Source organism: Corvus cornix, chromosome 1A (assembly GCF_000738735.6).
Source record: "Corvus cornix cornix isolate S_Up_H32 chromosome 1A, ASM73873v5, whole genome shotgun sequence".
NCBI classification, from domain to species: Eukaryota; Metazoa; Chordata; class Aves; order Passeriformes; family Corvidae; genus Corvus; species Corvus cornix.
Window position 1 is genome coordinate 50,997,815 of NC_047057.1, and position 23,721 is coordinate 51,021,535.

Consider the following 23,721-nt stretch of genomic DNA (forward strand, 5'->3'; position numbering starts at 1 on the left):
CTGCTCAGTCAGTAGAATGAGGAAGGGGTAAGGCACCCCCATCCAAGGGCACACTTGCCTGTATGGCAAGAGGGATGAAACATCAGATCAGGCACTCTAACATTGCACTGTAGTTCTCAGACGACATTCTCATTGCAGCTGAAGGAACTGATTCGTGCCACAGAGCTGGGTCGATACTACAACTCGAGCACGGTGTATGCCTTTGGGTGAGTAGCATCCACAGCATATTTGCCTGTTTGTGTGTGAAAGCTTCCAGTAAACTGTACTCTGGTTTCACTGAAATCTGCCCATGACAAACTTCTGCAGTCCCTTCCATGAGCTCCAGGCTAGGCTGGACAGTCCAGATTCAGAATGATTTCAGCATAACAGAGCTGGGGATATTTTGATGTCCCTGTTTATCCCAGGTCAAGATGAAAAGCCAAAACTGAGAAATTTTTCAGTGAGGCAAAAGTTCAAGAGAGCAAAAAAAAAAATCATTGGGAAGAGATTAAAAAAAAATTTGTCTTGGCATTGTCAGTAGAAACTAAGCAGCTGGAAACTGATTTGTCTAATTCAAGAAAGCTATTTTATGGCCTGACTCTAGGCACCAGAAGGGAGAGGCCAGAATGCACCATGAAAAAGTTATTCCTGCCAAGAAGCATGGACCACCTGGGAACAGGATAACAGTGGAATGGGACAGATGTGGGACTACAGCTTTGCAGGTCATAACAGTAGATCAGGATAGCAGAAATAATTTCCAGACTGATGGTCATTTGCTTCTGATTTTTTTCCTATGAAAACCACACCCCTAAATCAGTCCTTCACCTGAGGAACATTCCAGCTTTGATGTGATTCCATTTTCAACTGGGGAAAGAAGTGTTTCGCTTGCACATCTTCCTCCAGCCTTTTATTGAACAAAGATGTGTTTCAACATCTCCTTGCCCTCCCCCAGCCAATTTTCTCTGCCAGCTGGTTGAACAGAACTTTCCCAGTCACAGTCTCCTGCAGCTTTAGCCTGCCCAGCATTAATGGGTTGTGGTAAGGTTCCTGGTCATAAATCATCCACTTGTCACCACTGGGAGATGAGACAAAGTCTTGGGCTTTTATTTTCAACCCCTGGTCAGTAGTACTCAAAGGTCATTTCTACCTGAAATTAGACTACTCATTAGACTAGTTTTGATTAATTACCACATTAATTTGAGCTCATATGGTCATCACTAAAGCCAGATGGCATAGAAAGGCTTCTTCCGATAAAGCACCGAGCATTGACTCACCACACCATGGACATTGCAGCTCTCCTGCCCCACTCAAAGAGGTTCCTCTGGGTCACAGCAGCAGAACTGGAAAGTCTACACAAATGTGTCTGATTGTGGAAAAACAGTGGGGAGGGTTAATCTCCCGGGTTTTTCTCTCCAGTAATTCTGGAGATGAAGAGCAAGAATATTTCACATGCTATTTCTCTGTTAGGGGGGGAGCCCTGACCTTCTTCTTCTGGTTCACCCTCCAAATCCCTGAGAGTCAGCAGAAGGAAGCAACTGCTGAGAGGGTAAACACAGTGCTCCACCAAGAGCTCTCCACCAGCTTCAACAGCTCAGGCAGCCTGTCCTACCAGACGGAGTACAGGGTCAACCCAGACTCTCTGGTTCTCCTGGGTAAGTACCAGCTGCCCAGCTGTGGCCTGAGCACTCAGAAATGCTCCACAATGTATAATGTTAGGAGAAAAGGCCAGGATTCACTATTGAAGGAGACAGAAAAAATTTGAAGAGGATGAGGGAAATAGTAAGGATCAGGAGATACAATTACTCACATTTTTTCCTGATAGAAAAAAACTGAAGTTTGATGTTAAAAAAAAAAAAAAATTCCTTTGAAGGATTAAAATTATTGGAGATGCACCTGACCATGATCAGATAGGTAATTTTTTTTTTCAGCCATCAGCTTTGGCTTCTGTAGAGCAAGATCTTAGACAGGTCATGACTTTGATCAGCTCAGCTTGAAAATAGAGAGCATTTAGGTTTCCTGCTTTCCTTTGGGAGATTATTCCAGACTATTTGATAGAGAGAACAAAAGCAACATATCTGAGTCACCACTAAGTCTTCCTCTGAGACAAAGCATCATTGTCACTTCAGTTCTTGACGTATGATTTTAAGGATTATTTATTGCTGCCCACAGTGAAGGTCACAGCCTGTTTAAAAAGCCACCCATGCAAAACTGGTCTAAAGTAAGTGTTAGGTAAAGGACTAGGGATGTAGCTATAGTCAATGCATACAAGTCCAATGGAATTTATATTTATAATGATCTTTATAATGAGGCTTAACTTGTCAGCCTGGTCTGATCCCTCTTACAGAGTCCCAAATCTCCCAGGTTTTAAAATACACTGTGTTTATTATCTCCTCTTGGGACTCCTATTTCCAAGTTTCTTCTTCCCATGAGATGTTACATCTCCAAGTTGGTTTCTTCTTTTTTCCTAGACATGCTATCTTGCATTATTCTAAGATAAAGCTTCTTTTATTATATCCTACAGATACCTCCTTTACCTTTTACCCCCACATCCCAATTGTTTTGTGGGTCATTTTTTGGTGTCCATAAAGAAAATTCAATTTCCTCTAAATGATTTTCCCTCCCTCATCCAGACAATCATTTTAAGACCCTAGTCAGAAGCTGCATTGGCATCTCATCAAGACATCTCCTCCCACAGTTACCATTAGTTCCTTATTTCTACTTATGATTTGTTTCCAGCATACCAGACCCTATGCTCAGCCAATTTAAACGAACTTTCTTAACAAAGATATCACAAGGAAATATGCTGAATCCTTCCAAGTCAGCTCATCTAGGATTTTCATTTTATTTGCTCACTTCATAATGCAACTCATAAACAAATAAAAATGATGGTGCCATAATTTTAGCTGTTCCCAGTTCCCTCTTACTTACTTTGCATCTGTTTCACTGTTTTATTCATTTCAGCAGACCACACTTCTTTCTATTTTGGACTTAACACACCAGTTGTGGTTTATCCCGCTCCTTCTGCTTTCCCTAGTCCTTTCCACCTCCCTCTCCAGTCAGAAGTACAGTCTGATAACTGAGACAAAAGCCAGAAACTTCTTATACTGCTGAGCCAGGGTGACCTCCAGCCAATGGCTTAACCTCTGGTTTCATTTGCCCTGTACAGTTAGAGTGAAAAAACAGCTAGCTCATAGCAGGTCATTAGCACTTCATTGCTTCCTGACAGACTCTTGCCGGGTTGCTCAGCTCTAAACATTCACTCTGCCTTGAGACACAGAGCTGCAAACCACTGAGTAGCACAGGAACCTCTCCAGTGCTTTACTTATTACTAACAGGCACACTCACCCCAGTAACACAGCTCCCCTCTTCCCCAAAAGTCTTTCAGGACTTCGTTTTTCAGGAACTCGGGTTTATTACCTTCAGATAAAAGAGTACTTACTACCAGTTCTGCACAAACCATTCCCTACAGCACATGAGCTTCGCTAGGATCCTGCCTTATGCCTGCAGGATCCTCTTTTCCACAACATCTGTTTTTCCTATGACAAAACCACTCATCTCTCCCCATAGAATTGCTTAGAAACTACAGCAGGCCAAAGCCCTGACCTAGGCATACCCCCAACAACAGTCCTCACACCCAGCTGACCTCACAGTGCCTTTTATTTTGGCAATTATTCCCAGTAGCACCTGATCTCTGGCTGATTCCAGTTCAGCTGGGAGGCTGGAGAAAAGCCCAGGTCTCTTAAAGTGTTGTCCACCCCGTGAGTATTTTGCACAGATTTGTAGCCCTTGCTGGTCTCTTTCTCTGCAACTCCCTGCTCCAAAGGTGGACTCTATAAGGATGTCAAGTAGCCCATTGCAGAGTGGTCATCAAAAGAGGACTCCTTCTCCACCCTCAGTAGCTCCCATGTGTTTGGGCACTCTTTAAACTGGGACAGCAGATGGTGAAGGCTCTGGGAAGTGGGATTGTGCCCTGTGATGTGGCTGGCAGAGGAGGGGGATGACTGCCTGAAGCAATGCCAGCTCTCCTGGGGAGAGGAAGAGGTCCCAGAACAGCACACAAAAATGGGCCAGGAAAAAAGGCAGAGAAGCCCATGGTGGGCTGGAAAGCATGAATTAGGGCTGCCAGATGTGGGTCAGGGGCAGAGAAATTTCCCAGAGAAATGGGTTGGGGAAGGCAGGACTGAAACAGGTCCCTGAGAGCTGACAGAGGGGTAGCTGCAGGATGCCCCATGCTGAAGTTGTAAGTGAGCCAGTTACGTGAGGAAGGAAGGGAGTCCTCACCTGCCATGCTAGGTTATCAGATTATCTTTTTTTATCCAGTTTATGCTTTTGTTTATCTTCCTTTATATATTTTTTTTCTAACAGAATCCAGTGTGAAAGACATAGTAGTGCTGAAATCCACTCTGGGTAGGCTACCTTTTCCTTTCCTTTTGAGTTCGTGACTTTATGGGAGGGATTTTCACAGGGGACAGAAAACTTATCTGCCTCCTGGAGTTGTAAATCCTGGGAAGGGGAGTAGGAGCAGGGGAGCACCAGTGCTGCTGCTTGTCCAGATCCAAACTACATGACTGCTATGTACTGGATGGCTCTGGGCAGAGATACCAGCTGCCAGGGGCAATGCAGCCACCTCAGACTCCCTCCTAATGAGAACTGTGAAATAGCTTGGTGTACTGGTACCACACTGCTAATTCCAGGCCTCATGCAATACTGCTGAGTGGGGTGGGGATTTCCTGTGTGGCTCTGCGCTGGATGTGCCTCATTTAGGAGTCTGTTGTCTTGGCAATGTTTGAAGATGCTTTTAGTAATTTCAGGCAGTGTTGTGAGTTCTCTGTCTAGCAGCTTGCATTAGATGTGCTATTAGAAGCTCACCTTTAAGCTGACATTTACTCAAAAGTCCTGGTGTGAAAGTCTTCTGAAACCTGGAATTCAGATGAGGGAGATGTAAAGCCAGGAAGAATATAGGGCTGAGAGGAGAAAGAAGTAAAAACGTAACCTAAAGCCAGTGGAAGATAACTGTGCTGTGCTGATATTTAAAGCCTGAGGTAGTATTAGCTTAACCAAGGAAAAGGGGACCGTTCTTACAGAAAGAGAAACTGGGGCAATGGTACGAAAGGATCAGTGCCACCACAACATACGTAAAAGTAAACCGAGACCACTGGGATGAGTCAGCCTTACCCTAAAACAGGGCTTACGCTGATGTACCAAGTGACAGTCCCATATCTTAATTTCCCTTACAACCACCTCTGTTTCAGGTTGCTACAGGTACAGCTATGTCCAGGAGGATGACATCCTAAGGCTGGAGGGCCCTGACTACCTGGCCTCCAGTTGTCTTTGGCACCTCCATGGCCTCAAGGGCTACATGATCAAGCTACGCCTGGAGTGGACTCTGCCTGACTGCAGGGACCGCCTGGCAATGTACGATGCAGCCGGGCCCCTGGAGAAACACCTCATCACCTCGTAGGTAGCTCCCGAGCAGGGAGAACACGCTGGGGAAGGCAGGCAGGATGGCACGACACACCACAGCAGGGGAAGGTGTCAAGAGTACATCAGAGGAGGTTCTCTTTGATATACAACCTGCCTGTTGCTGATGAGCTGAAGTCACTGATGTGGGATATGTCTCGCACAGCCATGCAGCAGGAGCTGTCGCTGTTGGCCCTTTGTTTGGTTCAGTCAGTGCCTCACAACTGCTGTGTGTGGATAACACAGATCTCCATTGTCTCTCTTTCTCGTACTTCTCTTTTATTTGTTTATTGCTTGCTTCACTCCCATCCTTTTATCTCTTTCCCCTGAGGATCTATGGCTGCAGCCGGCAGGAGCCCATCGTGGAAGTCCTTTCATCTGGCCCTGTCATGTCCATTGTGTGGAAAAAAGCCATGTACAGCTACTATGACCCCTTCATCCTCTCAGCACAGGCGGTGCCCCTCGAAGGTGAGGAAGGCTGGAGGAGGGTGGCTGTAGTTACAAGGAGAATACGGGTTATCTCCTGCAGTATCAGAGCTCCTGGAGGTCCTGCATCCCTACTAGGGGCAGAATTCCCTCTGGATTGCAAGGGTGGTCAGTAAAAGGCAGGTTACATGTTCCTGCCTTGCTTGGACTCATACACTAGCATGTGGCTTGAGACTTTACAGCTCAGGGGCTGGCACGCAGCACCTGAGTGACTGTGATGCTTTAGGAGAAGGCCAAGCTCTCACGCATGGACAGACCAGATGTGGCCTGGACATCGCATCCACACGCGCTTGTAGATGAATGTCAATCTAACATAAGACACTAAGACAGCAAAATACATTACCATTACATTTCTCTGGACAAGAGGGGGAGGCTACAAAGGTTGCTGGGTAGAAATGGCTGCTTGAAGGGAGACAGCACAGCACCCCAGTCACCTTTGGCATCAGGCCTTAGAGTCCCTTCTCTCCTCCAGTGGGCTGGATACATGGCCTCCCCGGGATGAGGCTGAGCTGACAGAGAGCAGGGCTTTGAATGTCTGTATTTACAGCTTGTGAAGTGAACATAACTCTGCGGGAGAGCCTGGAGTTGCAGGGGAAGATCGGCACCCCACACTACCCCAGCTACTACTCGCCCAACACGCAGTGCACCTGGCACATGATGGTAAGAGCCAGCTCCCACAAGAGCATCCATCCCATCCCCAAAACCCAGGCAGCACTCTGCACATTGTGGGGGGTACAGCCAGGGCTCTCAGTCAGATCATCATGAGAAGCAAGCAGAGGGTGGCAGCCTGCCCAACCTCCACATAAGGTGTGTTTCTGAAGGAGAAGGAGTCTAATATTGCATACCAGCACAGAGATGCCATAGCTGAGGAGGAATCTGAAACCTGATCTCCAGAAGAGTTCTTCAAAACAGAACCACATTGATAGGAATTGAGAGGAATTGCCAGGCTTTGACACCAGCAGCAGAGGCACCCTGGGCTGTGGCACAGCTCCAGCTTAGAGGGTGCTTCTTTCTGACCTGCAATGTGGCCAGATAAGTCTGGCCTTCTCATTTGCTCTGCTCATTTCTGACTTACGGAGTGTGCTGTAACGCTCCTGGGAGCCATCTGCCCTCTGCTCTGCACCCCCTTGTCTGCAGGTCCCATCCCTCGACTATGGGGTCACCCTCTGGTTCGACGCCTACGCACTCAGCAGACAGAAGCATGACCTGCCCTGTACCCAAGGCCAGTGGATAATTCAGAACAGAAGGTGTGTGGTGGGGTCCTGGTTTCTGTCTCTCACTTCCCACCTGGGATAAAACTGGGATTAAACCTCTGCAGGTTCCCTGCTCACTTCAGTCACCGTATTTGAAGAAGAAGAGCCACACACTGAGCTGCGCTCAGTGGCCACTCTTGGTGCTGGTGCCTCCTGCTTTTCTGCTCGTCTTGTTCACTCTCTCTCCAGTGAACACATTTCTTGCAGATTTGCTTCGAGCTACCAACCTGCTTTCCCTGTCTTGCTGTTTGCATCAGGCTTCTTAGTTTTCTCCTCTGTGTGTAACCTTGGTGTCCTCCCACGTCTCCTGTGTTTGCAAATCTGCCTGTCACCACCTCTGCAATATTATCTGTGTGTGCCATTGCCTTGCATCCACCTCCGTACAAATCTTCCCTTTAGCTCCATATCCTCCTGCTTTGACTGCAGCCACTTCCCCTGCAGGACTTCCCACAATTAGCATCCATATGTAGCTGGGCCTGCTGCTCACCACTACCTGGGTGCAAAGGATGGAGAAGTTGTTGTGCTCCCCTCTCCTCAAAGCAAGCTCTGAGATAGATGGACCTACAGCTTTTGGGTTTCCTCCCACTAACTGTAAAATTACCTGTTTCCCTCCAAAACCTCCCCCGACCCATCTCATTAGTGCCTTCTCCATGGTTCCTGTGGAGGTAACTTGTTTTCCTATGAAGGGTCTGATCAAGAGGTTATGTTACCCTGGCTTAGGATTTCCACTTTTTCTCTCCCTGCCTTCCTCTCTTAAACTGTCAGTGCCACAGTTTCTACAACATGGCTTCTTCGGGAAGATGACAAAGGAGAATCTTCTTAAATTCTAAGAACTAAACTGCTTTGCATGGCCAGATCTCAGTGCTTGCCAGAAAGTGGGAAATATGCAAAGATAGGAGGGTCGCTCTGGACTCTGTATCTCACTTACACTGAAGGCATTTTGTATTCCTGGTTTCCCCACAGCACCCAGTCTGTGTGACCCCCTTCCCACCCCAGCCCCTCTGAGCCCCCTTGCCCTGCTCTGTCTCCTGCCTCCCTCTCCAAGCCACCCCGCCTGTGTTTCCCCTCAGGTTGTGTGGCCTGCGGACCCTGCAAGCCTACGCTGAGAGGATCCCAGTCACATCTTCTGCTGACATCACCATCACCTTCACCTCGCAGATCTCCTTAACCGGCCCTGGCGTACAGGCAGCTTACAGCCTGTACAAGCAATCTGACCGTAAGCTCAGGTTCTTCCCTGCTCCTTAGTGGGGTGGTGGGGACCAGCAACCCCTCTGCACTTGGCTTGTGCCAGGAGAAACACAAGGCACAGCCCAGGAACCCTAGGTGCCATCCACCATTCAGGAAGATGCTCACAAACCAGTGACACCAGTGATGACCCCAAAAGAAGAGGCAATTATGTGCAAAGCTGCTTCTGCACATGTGGCCCTGCCTCTTGTGGCTAGAGCATCCATGCAACAAAACCCAAGGTCACAAAGCTGCTTAAAATCTTACCCTCATGTCAATATCACGGGCTGGCCTTGGGAATTCAAGGAGAAAGCACCTCTGCTTGAAGCAATATTTGTTGCTAAATTTTGATTACAAGATCTCTTAGAGAGAGCTGTTTCCTGCTCACCTTGGAATCCGTGCAAACAAGACATAAATAAAACCGCACACAAATACACACATATGCAAATGCCACCCACAGTCTGTCTTTCCAAGGCTTCACCATCTCCCTCCTAAAGGGTGCCAGTAATGCACACCAGTCCCTGAATACATGCACCTGTCAACCTGTCTAACAGCAACCCCTTCAAGGTCCCACGTAAGTTTTGATCACAGCTCCAAAGAGTCTGTTTCAGCTTTCCCGTGGCATTCAGGAGACATGAAACTGCAATGACCCCGAGGTATGGCGTGCCAGACAGGGGGTTATCCTGGATATTGCCCATTGGTACAATGTGAAACACGGAAAGCCCTCTTTCCCCTGGTGCATAGCCTGGCTCCATATGCCCCTGTCAAGAGCAGATGACGTGGCAGATTTTGGGGAGTGCAGTGAGTGCTGCCAGCACACTGCAGCAACGCTTGTGTGGTCAGGAGGGTGTGCAACTCTGCACTTTGTTTTCAAGCCATGGTGCTCTGTTGCCGGGAAGTTTCCAGTCACTGGCGACTGATTACTCTCTTTTGGTAATTTCACAGCCTGTCCTGGGGAGTTCCTGTGTTTGGTGAACGGTTTGTGCGTCCCAGCCTGTGATGGGATCAAAGATTGCCCCAATGGACTGGATGAGAGAAATTGTGGTGAGTGATTTCTTCTCCCCACTGGTCCCTGGTCTCAGCAAGACACAGCCCCTCACTCCTCCAAGGGTAGGGAGGGATGGGGAGGATTTGGTTGGCCGAGGCACAGCCTTGTACCTCAACTTCAGGAGCTTAAACCTCTGTGCCCTTAGAAGTCTCATCCCACTGCTGTATGGCTTTAGCCTGCTCTGGAAGGAGCAGTAATGCTTCTGGCTCCTGTCACAGCACAGCCTTCCCAAGAGAGTCCCCTAGTAGCCAAGAGCACCAAGAGTTCCAGGCAGCCTGAAAGAAGTCCTCTGCCCAAGCAGTCCCCCACCTTGTCCTGCTTTCCTCCCACTCAGGCTACAACCAACATCAGCCCTGGCCTACAGCCCCCTCTGCTGTCACACCACTCAGCATCCCCCTCCCCATTCACACTTCCCCAAGCCCACCGTCTGCCCTTCTGTCTCCTCTTTCCCCCCAGGCCATTTGTGACACTTAATCTGTACAAATCCTCACTCACATATTTTGCCCCAGTTACTGACTGGGAACATCAAAGTCCTTGATCAGCCTCAGTCAGTTCTTCATGCCAAAAGCAGTTAGTGCTGATGCAGACTCCATCCTTAGCATCTCAGAACTCCTGCAGAGCCCCATTCTCATAGGAACAGTGATGCAGGCTTAGACATAACACCTAATTCGTCTGTTCTCTCATCTCTGGTGTGATGGGGGGCTCATCATATTGCTGCCACCACTAACTTTTCATTAGTTGTTTCCTACAGATGTTTTTTTACAGATAAAGAGCCCTGAACCACTGGAGACAGTGGCCAATTTTGAAAGATTCAGAGGAAGGTCTAGGAAAAGTCTAAAGTCAAAGGAAGGAGAAATATTTCTCAAGGAAGCTTTAATTCAATGCTAGAAATGTGAGAGCTCTCACAGGATTACCAAAGTTGGGTTTTGTATTGTCTGCAGTCTTGCTGATATTGTGCTCTGTCCCATCATCCAGCTATCTGACATCACAGTTTGCATGCTTCCCTCCTGTAGACATGGATACCTTTGCATCCTTATGAATATCTAATCCTTTCTTGAATCCCAGTAGCTCCTTGGCCCCAGGGATATCGTGTCATTCAGTTCCACAGGCTGACACAGACCAAGACTGACAGAAACCCCACACTTTCTCAGTGTTTTCAAACATCACTTTATATTTGAAAAAGAAAATAGAGACATTATTATTTCTTCCTTTCTCGTACTCTTGCCACTGGTGCATCTCTGATTATTCACTCTATGTCTATATGGAACAGTCCCTGTCTTTAACATCAAAGTTCAGGATGTCTCAGACCTTCATGTGCCTTTAGTCATCTAGAAGCTTCATGCTATTAATGAAGAAATCATAGTCACTGCAGTAAGAAAATGGTACACACAAACAGAACAGTTCCTGCTATGGAAATCTGTAAACAGAAATCAAACTCTGCGATGGGCAGGCAGCTTAGGCCCATCTCCATCCTCCAGTGTCCAGCAGAACTCATGGACACTGCGGAATCCATTGCTGGATTGTGACCCACGAGCTGAGGGTAACAGCAAGGCAGGAGGAATGGTGACATCACCAGACAGGATGCAGTCCTACAAAACCCTAACAAGGCAAGCAAACCAGGACTGGTGGTGGTAACTGAGGAGTCCATGGACCTCAAGGCAAGTACATAGTGCTGAGGCAGGTCTGAGACCAAGACAAGAAAAGTTAAGTCAGCAACAACAAAGTGTAAGACAGGGTCCAGGCACACCTACAATGCAGATCAGGCAAAAGCTACGCAGCTGCACTATACCAGAGCTGGTCTTAAGCACAGCTTATGAGGTGTGGGAAGAGGCTGTAGAGACTACAGGACTTAGGACCCTGACCTCACACCTTGTCTTGCATGCCTGATTCCCATGTGCTTCCCTCCTGTGCAGTGTGCCCTGCAAAGTTCCAGTGCCGTGAGGACAGCACTTGCATCGAGTTCAGCAGGGTCTGCAACCAGCAGCTGGACTGTGTCAACGGGAGTGATGAGGAATACTGCAGTGGAGGTAGGGAGGGGACAGTGCTGGGATGACAAATGCCCACCCCTGTGCTCGAGCCAAGGCTGTCTGTAGTGTACTTCCCCCATGTGACATAAGGGCACCATCTGGGAGGTAACTCGCCCAGCCTCCTCACAATGTTTGTGAGCTGTTTGTTTGTTCAGGAAACTCCCTGTCATCATTTATGGAGTTCCCCCAAGCTCTCTGCTGCCCTTTCTCCTCAGTTAAAGGACTTCAGGCTGCATCTACAACCAGCTGTCCTCTCTCAGCCTTGGTTTCCCTTCCTTTTTGCAGGGGTCCCCTGCAGTCCTTTCACCTACCGCTGTGAAGATGGGACCTGTGTGAAGAAACCCAACCCCCTGTGTGACACCACTGCGGACTGCAAGGACCTGTCTGATGAGAATCACTGTGGTGAGGAAATGATCAGCCACACCTCAGCCAGGCAGGCGCAGGAAGACACGTAGCTGCAAGTTGCCCCCTCTTTTCCCACCACCCAGAAGAAGCGCCCACCCTCCCTTGTTCCACCACCTTCTCCCCACCCCAGTCCCACAGTACCAGTGCCCCTGCTCCATCCTGCGGTGGCAGGGACAGCAGCAATGAGCCAACTCTGTGCTGAGCTGTGAGCAGGCACTTGCTCTGTGGACAGCTTCTCCCTGCCTCTCCCTTCAGGCTGAGGCATCAGGCCGGACAGACTTGTCTCACAGGCCTGGTTCTACCCACAGGCTGCCTGTTCAACCACTGTGTTGGCTTATATGCCATTGTACAAGGCTCCAGACAGGAAAATCACCCATGTCTGCATGGCTACTGGCAGGGAGGGAGTTTATGTTTTGATTTTCCCACTTGTTGTTTTCTGCAGCCTTGGTAGGCAGTGAATCACTGGGAGGGTTTCCTGACAGCACAGCAGGCAGCACAGTCAGCATGCTGCCCCAAAGGCATCCCCAGGCTGCAGCTGGAGGTAGGGAACGCTGGGAGAGAGTGCTCACTAGACCCATCCTGGACAGTACATAAAGCATCTGCTGGCTGGGTAAGACAAGCAATTAGAGGTCAAACTCTTCAGATAACTAAGCAGGAAAGGAAGGGCAGGCACAGTGTATCGTGTTCCCTTCCTTCCCTGAAGTACCTGCTGTGTCTCCTCCTCAGACTGTGGGATGCAAGCCCCTCTCAGCAGGATTGTGGGTGGTATGAATTCTGTGGAAGGGGAGTGGCCATGGCAGGCCAGCCTGCAAGTTCGGGGCCGCCACATTTGTGGGGGAACACTGATTGCTGACCGCTGGGTGGTCTCAGCTGCGCACTGCTTCCAGGATGAGAGGTAAATGGAGAGGGGAGGTGCTGGATAGAAAGATTTGCATTGCTTTCTATGTCATGCATAATTGGAAGCTCTTCTGACTGGAGAAAATGTCATGGGGCAGCTGCACCCCTCATCTGGGACCTCAGCCATGCTTCTCCATGGCTTGGAGCTGAAGAAAGGGGTATGGATACATGCAGTATTATCTGGGGGTGCGTGCAGGGAAAAGGGGGCAATGCTGGCATTCACAGAGCAGCTTTGAGGGGGCAATGACAGTGGAAGATGCTTCACAGCTCCGTCTTTGTTTTGGCTTTGCGTTGTTCCCACATAAAGATGGAGATGTCAGCATGTGCTAGGATGGGGATAGCAGTACCTGCAAAGCCTGCCCTTTGGGTCCCATGCTCCTCTGCTGCATCCTACAGGCTGGCCTCCCCCTCCATCTGGACCGTTTACTTGGGCAAATACTTGCAAAATGCCACCGGCCATACAGAGGTGTCCTTCAAGGTTATCCATCTCTTCCTCCACCCTTATTACGAGGAGGACAGCCATGATTATGATGTGGCCCTGCTCCAGCTGGACCATCCTGTGATCATCTCATCCTTAATCCAGCCCATCTGCTTGCCTGCTCCTTCTCACATCTTTGAACCTGGCCTTCATTGCTGGATCACTGGCTGGGGAGCCCTCAAGGAAGGTGGTAGGTTCAAGGTCTCTTAGTGGCCTACTGCAGCAGTGCTGAGGCAGAAACATAGGTTCAGATGTGTTGTAGGCACAAGAGGTTTCTGTTCATCCCAAAACATTGTGCTTTCTTCGCTCCTTTTGATTTTGGATAATAGGTTATGCAAAGTTACCTGTTGAGTGCCCTGAAACCCCATTTGGAGAGGCAGGCATGACAGTCTGGTAATCTATATGGGGACAGTGTGTGTTTCTTCCTCCAAGGACTAGAACAGCCCTTCAGGTCAACTTAGCGCCTTCACCCACCCACAGACTTGTTCCAGCTGCTTCCTAACTGGAAACACTCAGGAGACTTTACAGAACTGGACGCTCCTGGTTTGTATTCTTAGACAGACGAGCTTAACAACCATTTCAGTGAGAAACAAACCCAAGACTGACAACCCAGAGGTTTCCCCAAAGCAGAATACCCCTTGTCCCAAAAGATGAAGTGCCCAAAACATATCCTTGTAGGGAAAGGAATGAAGGGGAATTTTACTTCTTCCATGCAGAAAAAGTGATCTGCTGAAAGTCAGAGACTGTGATGCCAGTGGAGAGCAGAACAGAAATTCCGATGGCAGGTTTCAGCATGCAGTGAGGTAGGCATGGGCTGGGGGAAGTTCCACCGTAGCTCACCTGTGCTACTTTTGGTGCTCTACCTTTCAGGGCACATCAGCAATGTTCTGCAGAAGGTGGACGTGCAGCTCATCCAGCAAAACATCTGCAGTGAGGCCTATCACTACATGATTACTCCCAGGATGCTGTGTGCTGGCTACTACCAGGGCAAGAAGGATGCCTGCCAGGTGACAGAGGAGTCATGGGATCAGGGGTGACTACCAGTGGTGGGATGTGTCCCAAGTCTCATAAATGCAATCCACAGTCTGAAATGAGGGGGAAAAGACTGTATAAGGTCCCTTTTCCAACACTTCCTCTGATCTAAGCTCTCATGACCACTTCTTCCCAGCATCCTTGCCTTAGACAGGATCCAAATACAGTTAAAATACTCTTTTCTCACTTCAGCCTGTTCTCCACTCTACCTCCCACTTTCAAGTCAGGTGACTACATCAGTCTCTTACACCCTCAGCCTCTTTAGCGCCTGTCATACACAGTAACCCGCCTGTTCCTTCATTACTATCAATCTCAAGGAATTCCTCTCTGCCATCCCTCAAGGAATCCAGTTAAATTCCATCAGCTTCCTTGCTTGCCACATGTTTGGAAATGCCATACACAGCAAGAGGAATCAGTAGAGCAATCAGCTTTTTGGGACCTGGCTGAGAGGGAGGAATTTGCACGATGAAGGAATAAATGAGTCAGATGTTTGCACTGTTTCTGGCGTCTACCTAAGGTACAAGAAATGTTGCAGATGTCCCAGGCACGAGTTGAGGGGATACAGGAATCTGTATACAGAGGGGCTCAAAGATGGCATAATCAGGCAGCAGCAGAACCTGGTGGATCACCATCACTTTTCATTTTACTTTTCTTTTTTCTAGGGTGATTCTGGAGGTCCACTGGCCTGCAAAGAACCCAGTGGCAGATGGTTTCTGGCTGGTTTGGTCAGCTGGGGAATGGGATGTGCACGTGCAAATCATTATGGAGTATACACCAGGATCACTCAAGTGCTGGGCTGGATGAACCAAACCATGAGCTGAGAAAAGTGCATCTCTGTCTTCTCCCTATCACACCTACACTCACATGGCACTCATTCCTGATCTTGCTCACTTGCCTCTCAGAAAAAGAGTGTGGGATGTTGTCAGACCCAGGATGCTCTTCTGAACAGGGTTAAAAAAAGGCTGCTGCAGGGATTGTAGAGAAAAGCAGGCAGACCCTCTTCCCCATCAGTGCTTCCCAGGGAGCATCCCAAGGGGGTTTTAGGCCATCCATCCAAAAGAGGGGGGAAGGGAGGGAGGTGGGGGAGTTGTGGGCAATGACATGGCACACAGCAATAGTCCCAAGCCAATGGTTTCTGAGAAGAGGAATAAAGGGAGTTGAACTTTCCATGAACCATGTGATTCAGCCACAGTCCTATGCTGGAACATTTGCTGAAAGAAAATGTAACTGATGTAGTTAGAGATTCCAGTAACTGTGAAATCAATCTGCCTCCCTCTTCCTTCCTGCTGCTTATCCTTCATCCCCCTTCCCCTCCCATCACTCCTCCTCTTCCATCTCCCTAATTGCTTCTTTTCTTAGCTGGCGTGTGCTGATCAGTGTGCTGTTCAGCTCAGCCGGGCAACTCTTCACGTCTCACTGACTCCCAGGCATGAGTCCAGCATTGCACCCCCAAGCACGTGTCCTGCCTCCCTGCTGGAGCAGCACCCAACCTCCACTGCTGCACTTCCCCCAGTAAAAATGCTGGAGTAGACTCCAATCCCCTTCCCTTGGCCCTTCCAAATACCTTTAACATCAGGGCGTCTCAACTGCTTCCATCTCCTATCTCAGGTAATCCAGGAGGTGAAGGAGAAGGCTTCAGGGCACAGGGCTTAAACTGCAACTGCTGCGGGTTTGGATTTTAACTAAAGATATGTGTGTGTGTGTATGTGTGTGTGTGTGTGTGTACACAATTGGCCACTCTCTGGAATTAGAAATAAAATTAATTTGAGAATTATTTTGGCTCTAGTTTGCCTCACTCTGCTAAAAATTATCTTGAGGTTTGTATGTTTTTCACCACACTCCAGTCCTGGCACTGACAACTGGTAAAAGTTTCCACACCCCTGCCCACCCGCTACCCCAGATGTCCCTGGGGTCGATACGTTCGCTAGACAGGTGGTCCTCACTGATTGTCATGATTTAAGGGTGCAGATATCAATAAGCAAACCTGCTCTGTAGCCCAGCTGCCTGCAGTGGGGATGCAGCACAGACACGCACTGACAGTGGGAAGAACCTCCAGCCCCCAGAAGACAGGCACAGCACAAGCAGCTTCTGGTGGCTCCAGGTGATGAATCCAAACTCCTTTTCTCCAGCTCCCACCCCCTTACACACCAGCAGTGAATTCCTGCCACTTGAAATGAGAGGCGGCAAGGAGGAACAGACTGTGAATTTTATTCAGGAGTCTTCAGACATAGCAGTGAAGCAAACACCCCGCTCCCCAAAACTGGGATCTCCTGGTGCTGGCTGACACAACATCAGGTACCAGCATGTTCCTGGTACCCAGGAAGCACACCGTTCTCCTCACACTGCTGGCACAGGGCTGCTTTGGGGGACAGGGAGGGAGGCACCAAGGAACATGATACCCAGCACAGGGACACCTCCAAGCAATACAGGTGGCCCAGAAAAGGACGGTGGCTCTGCATTTGTCCGCGGGCCACATGCCCAGACCAGTTGCCTGCAACAGCGAAAGGGCAAGGGCTGGTTCTTCCACAGCTGCCACCATTTCAGTCCCCATTTGCATCCAGGGTGCTCACGAAGGGACCGCAGGCTGCAGTGGCTGATCGCTCATGTCCCCACCAGGGGCCACTGTGACACTAAGGAAAGCCAGACTGCCAGGCACAGGAGGGGGCCGTGGGCTCCAGCTCCTACAGCAGCCCAGGGGCTCCATGGAGCATCTGCCCTCCTCCAGGGCTGGAAGCTCAGGCCTCTGACTTGAGTTTGTAAAAAAAAAAATGGTTGCATGTGAAGAGTGAAGGGGGCTGGGGGTGTCACTGTGGGACAAGGGGCTGCCATACACTGCAGTACAAAAATAAAGATATAAACAAGAAATGAAAAGGCTGGACTGGAGTGTTCAGATCATGTCCTCAGATCTCTGGCTTGTAACAGCTAGAGGAGAGAGAAAGAGAAACAAAGTCAACGGTAGGAAAAAAAGCAACTGAGCATGGGGGGGAGAGTGAGAATCAGAAAAAGGGAAATGACAGGAAACACGAACAGAAGAAAAAGAAAAGACATGAGGAATGACAGTGGGAAAACAGACCAAAAGGAAGAAAAAGTCCATGTGATTAACATACACCGAGTCTTAAGATAATAACACTCAGGTCCCACAGCCATAGACAAGGAGGCTTTCAAACAGAGGGAGAGAGAAACGTCAGCCAGCTAACAAGTGCCCTCCATCAGGACAGGTGGAGATTGGCACTGAGCATCTCCAGTTTAACAAGAGCCTCACAGTTTTGCAGTATGGAGAGGAATCCTTCTAATGCTTTCCATACCCAGCCCCCTGCATGTCAGCCAGCCAGCCTTCCTAACCAGGAGGCAGAGCAGAGAGGCTCATTTTGCACACAGCTGTGAGAACATCTGCAATGGGGACCAGCTGCTTCTGCTCTGCCTTTGCCACCTTTCCCACTGCGCTCTCACCCTGGCACAGCCAGTGGGGGAAAAGCCCAGCGAGGGAAAAACAACAGGCTGCCTTCTGCAAACTGCTCCTGGGCTGGCAGGCAAAGGAGCTGCAGACAGAGCCTGGAGAAGCGATCTGGCATGTGTGTCACGCAGACACGTGGCAAAATTCCACCCCTTCCCTGAACCACCCCTGCCTGCTTTGCATTCATTTCCACCCCTCTCCCAGCTGCGCTCTCCTTTCTGCTGCCAGAGCCTCTGGTCCAGAGCCATAGGATCTGCTTGGCAGGTAAAGGCACGCATAGGTAAAGCCATCTTAGGGATGAGTCAACCTCACACCTCCCTCCTTCCCCTCCCCAAGCTCTACAAACCAGGGCCATACCCACAAGAGGGAAGTGAGTCACTCATGCAGAGCTCAGGCTGGCAGGAGCTGGGAGTGCAGACAGGTAACATACCTGCAGAGGAGGAAAAGTGAGGAGCAGAGAGAGACAGGGCCCTGGGCAGAGACCACTCTGAGCCCTGGGGAACAAAGAGAGCAGAGGGAAGAATGCTGGAGGCTGGCAAGTGAGGCAATGTGGGAGGTAGATGACAGTGCTGGGATGGACACGGAAGGGAGCAGGAGGGAGGGTCCGCAGGAAGAGAGTTTAGCACAATCCCGAATAGATGGACAGTCTGCAAATAAAAATAAAACCGTAGATAAACCAAACAGTTTAAAATACAAAGCAGCAGCCATGGTAACAGCTCTCCCCTATCAGCTTTATCTCCAGAGAGACTCCAACTCCTGGAGAGGACAGCCCCCACACCCCACACCTGCTCTAGTCCTTCCCTGCTGCTAGCTGTGAGCTCTCACCAGAAAGGTGGACGGGTCTATGCCTGGGGGGTTATTTTTATCATTTTCCTCAGGGATTTGCTGCACCTTTCTCCTCTGCTTCTGCTTCTGCCTCTGCCTCTGCCTCCTCCTCCACCTCCTGCTCTTCCTCCTCCAGGTCCTCCTCTGTGCTCTGTGGCCCAGCATGCGGGACAAAAGGAAGAAAGAGTGGAGATACTTGCAAGATGAGCCACGGCAGTTCTTTCTGACACACAACGGAACAAAGCAATCGTCATAACACTGGAATAAAAAGGGACCTTTCCCCATGGCCAACACAATTCTAGGTCAGGGAACAGAGAGACTTGTTTTCCTCTGGAGTATCACGTCAGGGTATCTAACCCACTTACAAGTGCTGTGACCCCACCGCCCAACAACTGCCATCAGTTGCTAGTGTTCCTTCCTGCATCCTGGGTGTCTACAGGGTGTCATGCACTGCCACATGTTTCTGTCCTTCCCTCAAAAGGGGAGCAGGAGATATCCACCCCTCAGGCTGAGACTCGGAAAAAGGAAAGACAATGCTGCAAAACCTTCAGGGAAATAATGCCCTATAGGCAGTGACACACACAGAATGGGCATGAGGAGGCATGAGGGGGATGTTAGAGTAGCATGAGAAGTGCCAGGGTGACTTGCTAAAGCCATTTGCCGCACACAGCCACACACCACCCTTCCAACACACACACTCCTCCTTTTGGGCACTGGGTGTAATGCCACGGTGCTGAACACCAGGACAGGCCCCAGTATTTCACCACTGAGGTGCCCCACTGTCGCAGGGGAGAGAGAAAAGAGAGAAGGAGCAAAGAGCAAAGGATCTCATAGGCAATGGGAGCAGGGCCATAGCAAAGCTGATCTCACCTTGGCTTTGTGGCTGGGCTCAGAGCTCAGGCCATTGGGGGAGTTGTACAACTCCTTGGAGACCACGCACAGGAATTCTGTCTGATCCTCATTCCCATAATTATAGGATGAGCCAATGTTCACAAGCTAGAAAAGATGAGAGCAAGAATCACAAGCACACATTCCTGAAAACATCCACTCCACCTGAGGAGCAAGGCAGAAAGTCCACCATGCAGCATCAAGTCCAATCCATAATCCCAGTGCAAAGGCCTCATAACTAAGCTGAGGAGACAACACAGAGAACCAGGAGAGAAGTCAGCCAGCATGCAAAACAGACTGGCCTCACACAGTATCCTCTAAACCTCTAGAAAGGGGCAAGAAAGAGCCAGTGTGATGGCTCAGTCAATGACTTACCCAGTATTCTCAGAGAGGGAAGGAGCCTTGCCTGGCAACTGTATGGTATCCACGATCTTTTCCCCAAAAAACCACTCCTTCCCCCCCTGCTCTGCCTTATCCATACCTGCTCAAAGCGCCATCCATCTGACATAGTGGAAACCATCTGAGTGAGCTCCTCTTCCTGGCACTGCAGCACACGGTAGACATGCTTAGGAGGCACCTGAGAGCAAAATTGCAGCGAACACTGACAACAGTCACATGCTAAAAGCTGTTCCCCTCCTGCAAAATGAAGTGGTAATACCCCTCCTTGACAGACCTGTCCTTCCCCACGTTCCCAGGTGAAAGGGGAGTGGAAACCACGAACAACTTCATACTGTGCTGTCATTGGAAGCAAGAACAGTATCTCTTCTGGAGAGGAGGGACTGAGCTAAATGCTTCCTGCATTGTCCCCAGAAGATACTGGCCTCTTTTGATGGGGAGTTTGTACTTGTCATTACAAAACCATTTTTGCAAAAGCAACAAAGGCTAATGGGGTTTTTCAGCACAAAATGACTGTGTTGCTGGAGGCTTACAGCCTGAGGCAGACAAGATGAAAAGTGAGATAGCAGACAATCGCCCCCCTAAGACAGATTTTCAAAGGTTGCTGGCCAAGACAGGGTGTGATTGTGCCACAGGATTGATTCCCTATCTGCACTTAACTCTTTCATAGCCATCTCTTCACCTGTTTCCTCCAGGTTTCTCTACAGGTATTACCATGCTCTTCATTGTGATTACACTCCCAGGACTCCCCACACCATGACACCTCCATGACACCTTTGCTCTCCTCACAAACATTCCTCTATATCCCACAGCAACCAGCTGCCTTCTTCCAAAAGCTAGAGAAGCTGATTTAGTTTCAGGGGCTACATCCAGCATTACTTCTGGGGATGCAAAACAAACCTGCAACTTGTTTATTGTAACTAAATTGGTGGTAGCTTGTCCCCTGCAAAATTTTGCTGCATAGGGATTAGCACATAATCTCTAATTAGTTGCTTCCTTCCATTCCTTGCTGCTTCTCTCAAGTCTTCTCTCCCTCTAGACTCATCTTTCTCCCTTTTTACATCCCCTCCTTTCCTCACCCCACTCTATCTTGCCATACCTGTGTTACTGTGTAGTCCTTCTCCTCCATTCGATCCTTGATTATTCGGATCAAAGGACCGATGTTGTAGAACTCAGCTTCTTCAAGGATCCCTGAGAAAGACAGACAGAAGGACCACAAAGCTAACAGCCCATCTTTATTTTTCAACTTGCAAATGATCAATTCTGAGCTTCACAAGGTCCATAGAGAGAAATTATACTATTGCTTCACTTCTTAACAGGCTTGAAACTCTTACTGCAGAGAATTGAAACCTGGCTCTCTGCATCCTGTTTCTAATGCTCACCCCAATTTCTTTATGCTGCCTGCTACTACAAAACAGGCACTGCCAGTGAAGGCTTGTGCTGAGGACTGCTAATACCTTTCCCAGATAACTGGCCAAGGAGAACAACTGTAGGCTTCAGTCTCTCTCAATGATAACTTGTTATCACCTTGCTCAGACTCTTATTAAGGCAGAGAACCACAACTTCTGGTTCTGACAAGTCATCAAAAGACCCTAGAAAAGCCTAATTTACCTCCTGGGCCACTTGGAATTGCAGCCCCATATGACTTTAGATGATCTTTGGCTCTCTTCCCTGTTCTTCAACTCAAAACAGGTAAACAGCAAAGTTTTGATTTTTTTCTCTATGGTGTCTGCATCCATCACCTCTCCTGAGACTCACCTGTTTGCTAACAGTCCTCCAGGAAAAGGGAGCTGGTTCCCAGAGGGTTAGTAAGGGAAAGGTGGCTGGGAGCCAACACTCACATGTCCCCAGGGCAGTACACAGAAAATGTAGGTGGGGAGATTGATCCTTCACTACCTGACACACTCAGACCTCTTCTGTGTCTCTCATTCAGCCATGAATTGCCAAATGGATTAGTTTTATGCCAGCCTGAATGTTTGCAGCAGGAAAACAAAAGTCAGTGCAAATGAACTGGACTCCTGTTTATGTTTTAGATTTGATATTAAAACCTGCAGATGAACTCTGTCTGACCTCAGGATTACAAGAACTGTCAAGGACGAAACACCTCAAAATTGTGCTTATTACAATCCTGTACCATTACTTGGATATATTTCTGGAATTATAACTGATAAGACTATTCTGAAGAAAACTTTCCTTGCTTTAGGTAAAGATATGTAAGAGAGGCGAGAAGACTAATGAACATGCAGAAACTGTGCTTGGAAAGGGCTGGACAGCACAGCCTGTCTTTGGAATTGGCTCCTTATTAGGCCCTAGCATCCAAAAAATAACAAGGCACTGTGAACTGCTGGCTGGTAACACTGTGATGTGACCGAGTCATCCTACTGGACCCACTGTCAACCTCAAATGAGGGATTGGTTTGCCTGGCTTGCTCCACTGGAATTTCTGCAGTCCACAACCCGTCAGAGCACAAGCAGCATACAGTGCTTATTGCTGATTAATGATGGTCTTTATTACAGAGCTCGGTTTTGTTTGGTCTTCAGGGCTTTCATTCCTAATTAGAAACACTCAGTCATTAATAGAAAACTCAGTCACAGAGCCTGGTTAAAAGTAGATTGGGAACAAGTAACAAATGGCTTATGGAGGCTGAGATCTTGCCTACTTCTCTTTTGGTGACATCTCTGCTGGACAAACAGTCATGATGCCACAACACCTGCTAGGATGCCTTCCTCATCCACTCCAATCCCCTTTAGTAAAGGAGACATTATCATGCTTTGCAGGGATAGCTCGCTGAAATCCCCCCACATCAACACCCAAAAGGAGAACGAGACAACAAGTTTGACAACAAATCCTATTTTTCCTGACTATGGCAGTGATGGTAAGTGGGAGGTTTCTGAGCTCCACGACTCACCCTCTTCAGCCATATCTTTATCCAGGACCAGCTTCCCATGACGGAGGAAATTCAGAATGGGTCCAAAGTAAGTGGGGTCCCGATCTATTAGGTATGCACCAGTTTCATCCTAGCAACAGAGATAGATCACAAGGAGAAAAAACCCAAGGGAAACTTGTAACCAACCTTTGAATACCCTAAAATACAAGAAAATACAAACCTAAGCAAAAATGTCCGCAATTTCTAAGATTCTTTGGAAGCCATGAGTCCCTGAGAGTCCCTAGCCAAGTCAGCCCAGCTTGGATTTTAACTCCTGTATTGGTCTGCTCAGCATGCCCACCTCAGCATGAATCAATCCAGCTGAAAAGGCCCAAAAAATAGGCCTCAGTCTCTTTGTGCAACTGTGCATCCAGGCCTGGGGTGAGAGAGCAGAGATCCCCTTACAGGGAACAAGGCTGAGTCAGGCAGACACAGCTGGGAAATAGACCCAGGATGTGGGGTGACAAAGAGGAAGGAGAACAGGAGCGAAGGGGAGATGGCCTCTCTTTTCCCCAGCTCGGGAAAGCAGGTGCCAGGCTACAACACAGCAAAGTGAGATCTGGCATGGGGAAATCCTTCCCGGGAGAGGAGGGGGAAAGAGCAGGCATTTCTCACTCAGTTGCTCCTGCAGCTGCCGGGGTCTGGCTCCGTCCCTGCATCCCTCCAGCCCTCCCCGTGCTCGGTGGGGCACGGTGCGGGAGGCAACCCAGCTGCCTTACCCGGTCCGACTGCAGCTCCTCGCCCTGGCACAAGCGACACAGGAAAGATTTCTGCTCCCGACACAGGGTCTGCCTGGTGGTGAGGAAGACGGTGCCCCCCACATTGAGCCTCACCCACTTGGCCTGGGTGCCAGCGGGTGGCGGGATGTCCCAGGTGCAGCGTAGCCCCACGGCGCCCTGCATCTCCTCCCTGCCCTCCATCCTCATCCTCACCCCCACCTCCC

The 23,721-nt window shown here is 49.1% G+C and overlaps 2 protein-coding genes across 11 annotated transcripts in view; one reads left to right on the forward strand and one right to left on the reverse strand.

The window, feature by feature from the left end:
• TMPRSS6 (transmembrane serine protease 6) overlaps positions 1-15,462 on the forward strand; it is an 18,244-nt gene extending 2,782 nt beyond the window's left edge. For 3 of the 4 annotated variants that reach the window (XM_019292707.3, XM_039571369.1, XM_010410542.4), the window contains 15 exons: positions 139-206; positions 1,447-1,631; positions 4,345-4,386; positions 5,232-5,436; positions 5,771-5,907; positions 6,473-6,585; positions 7,063-7,172; positions 8,249-8,394; positions 9,348-9,446; positions 11,364-11,477; positions 11,763-11,879; positions 12,609-12,777; positions 13,176-13,447; positions 14,128-14,264; positions 14,952-15,462. In XM_019292707.3, coding sequence (XP_019148252.3) covers positions 139-206; positions 1,447-1,631; positions 4,345-4,386; positions 5,232-5,436; positions 5,771-5,907; positions 6,473-6,585; positions 7,063-7,172; positions 8,249-8,394; positions 9,348-9,446; positions 11,364-11,477; positions 11,763-11,879; positions 12,609-12,777; positions 13,176-13,447; positions 14,128-14,264; positions 14,952-15,110 — 2,073 coding nt within the window. In that variant the 3' untranslated portion in view covers positions 15,111-15,462. Of the gene's footprint in view, positions 1-138; positions 207-1,446; positions 1,632-4,344; positions 4,387-5,231; positions 5,437-5,770; positions 5,908-6,472; positions 6,586-7,062; positions 7,173-8,248; positions 8,395-9,347; positions 9,447-11,363; positions 11,478-11,762; positions 11,880-12,608; positions 12,778-13,175; positions 13,448-14,127; positions 14,265-14,631; positions 14,807-14,951 lie in introns of all 4 variants that reach the window. The other variant, XR_002048015.3, reaches the window with a different exon arrangement.
• Positions 15,463-16,477: 1,015 nt separating this feature from the next.
• On the reverse strand, positions 16,478-23,710 carry KCTD17 (potassium channel tetramerization domain containing 17). 7 transcript variants are annotated; one of them, XM_010410540.2, is made up of 8 exons: positions 23,498-23,710; positions 22,761-22,869; positions 20,952-21,043; positions 19,938-20,033; positions 19,439-19,564; positions 18,635-18,719; positions 18,174-18,390; positions 16,478-17,211 (listed from the first exon to the last, which is right to left on the reverse strand). In XM_010410540.2, the coding sequence occupies exons 1-8, from the start codon at positions 23,702-23,704 to the stop codon at positions 17,190-17,192; spliced, it is 954 nt and encodes a 317-aa protein (XP_010408842.2). In that variant the 5' UTR covers positions 23,705-23,710; the 3' UTR covers positions 16,478-17,189. The 7 variants fall into 7 exon arrangements, with proteins under 7 accessions (XP_010408842.2, XP_019148107.1, XP_019148111.1 ...); XM_019292562.1 differs by having other exon boundaries at positions 18,101-18,390; XM_019292566.1 differs by lacking the exon at positions 18,635-18,719 and having other exon boundaries at positions 18,101-18,237.
• Between the last annotated feature and the right edge of the window lie 11 nt (positions 23,711-23,721).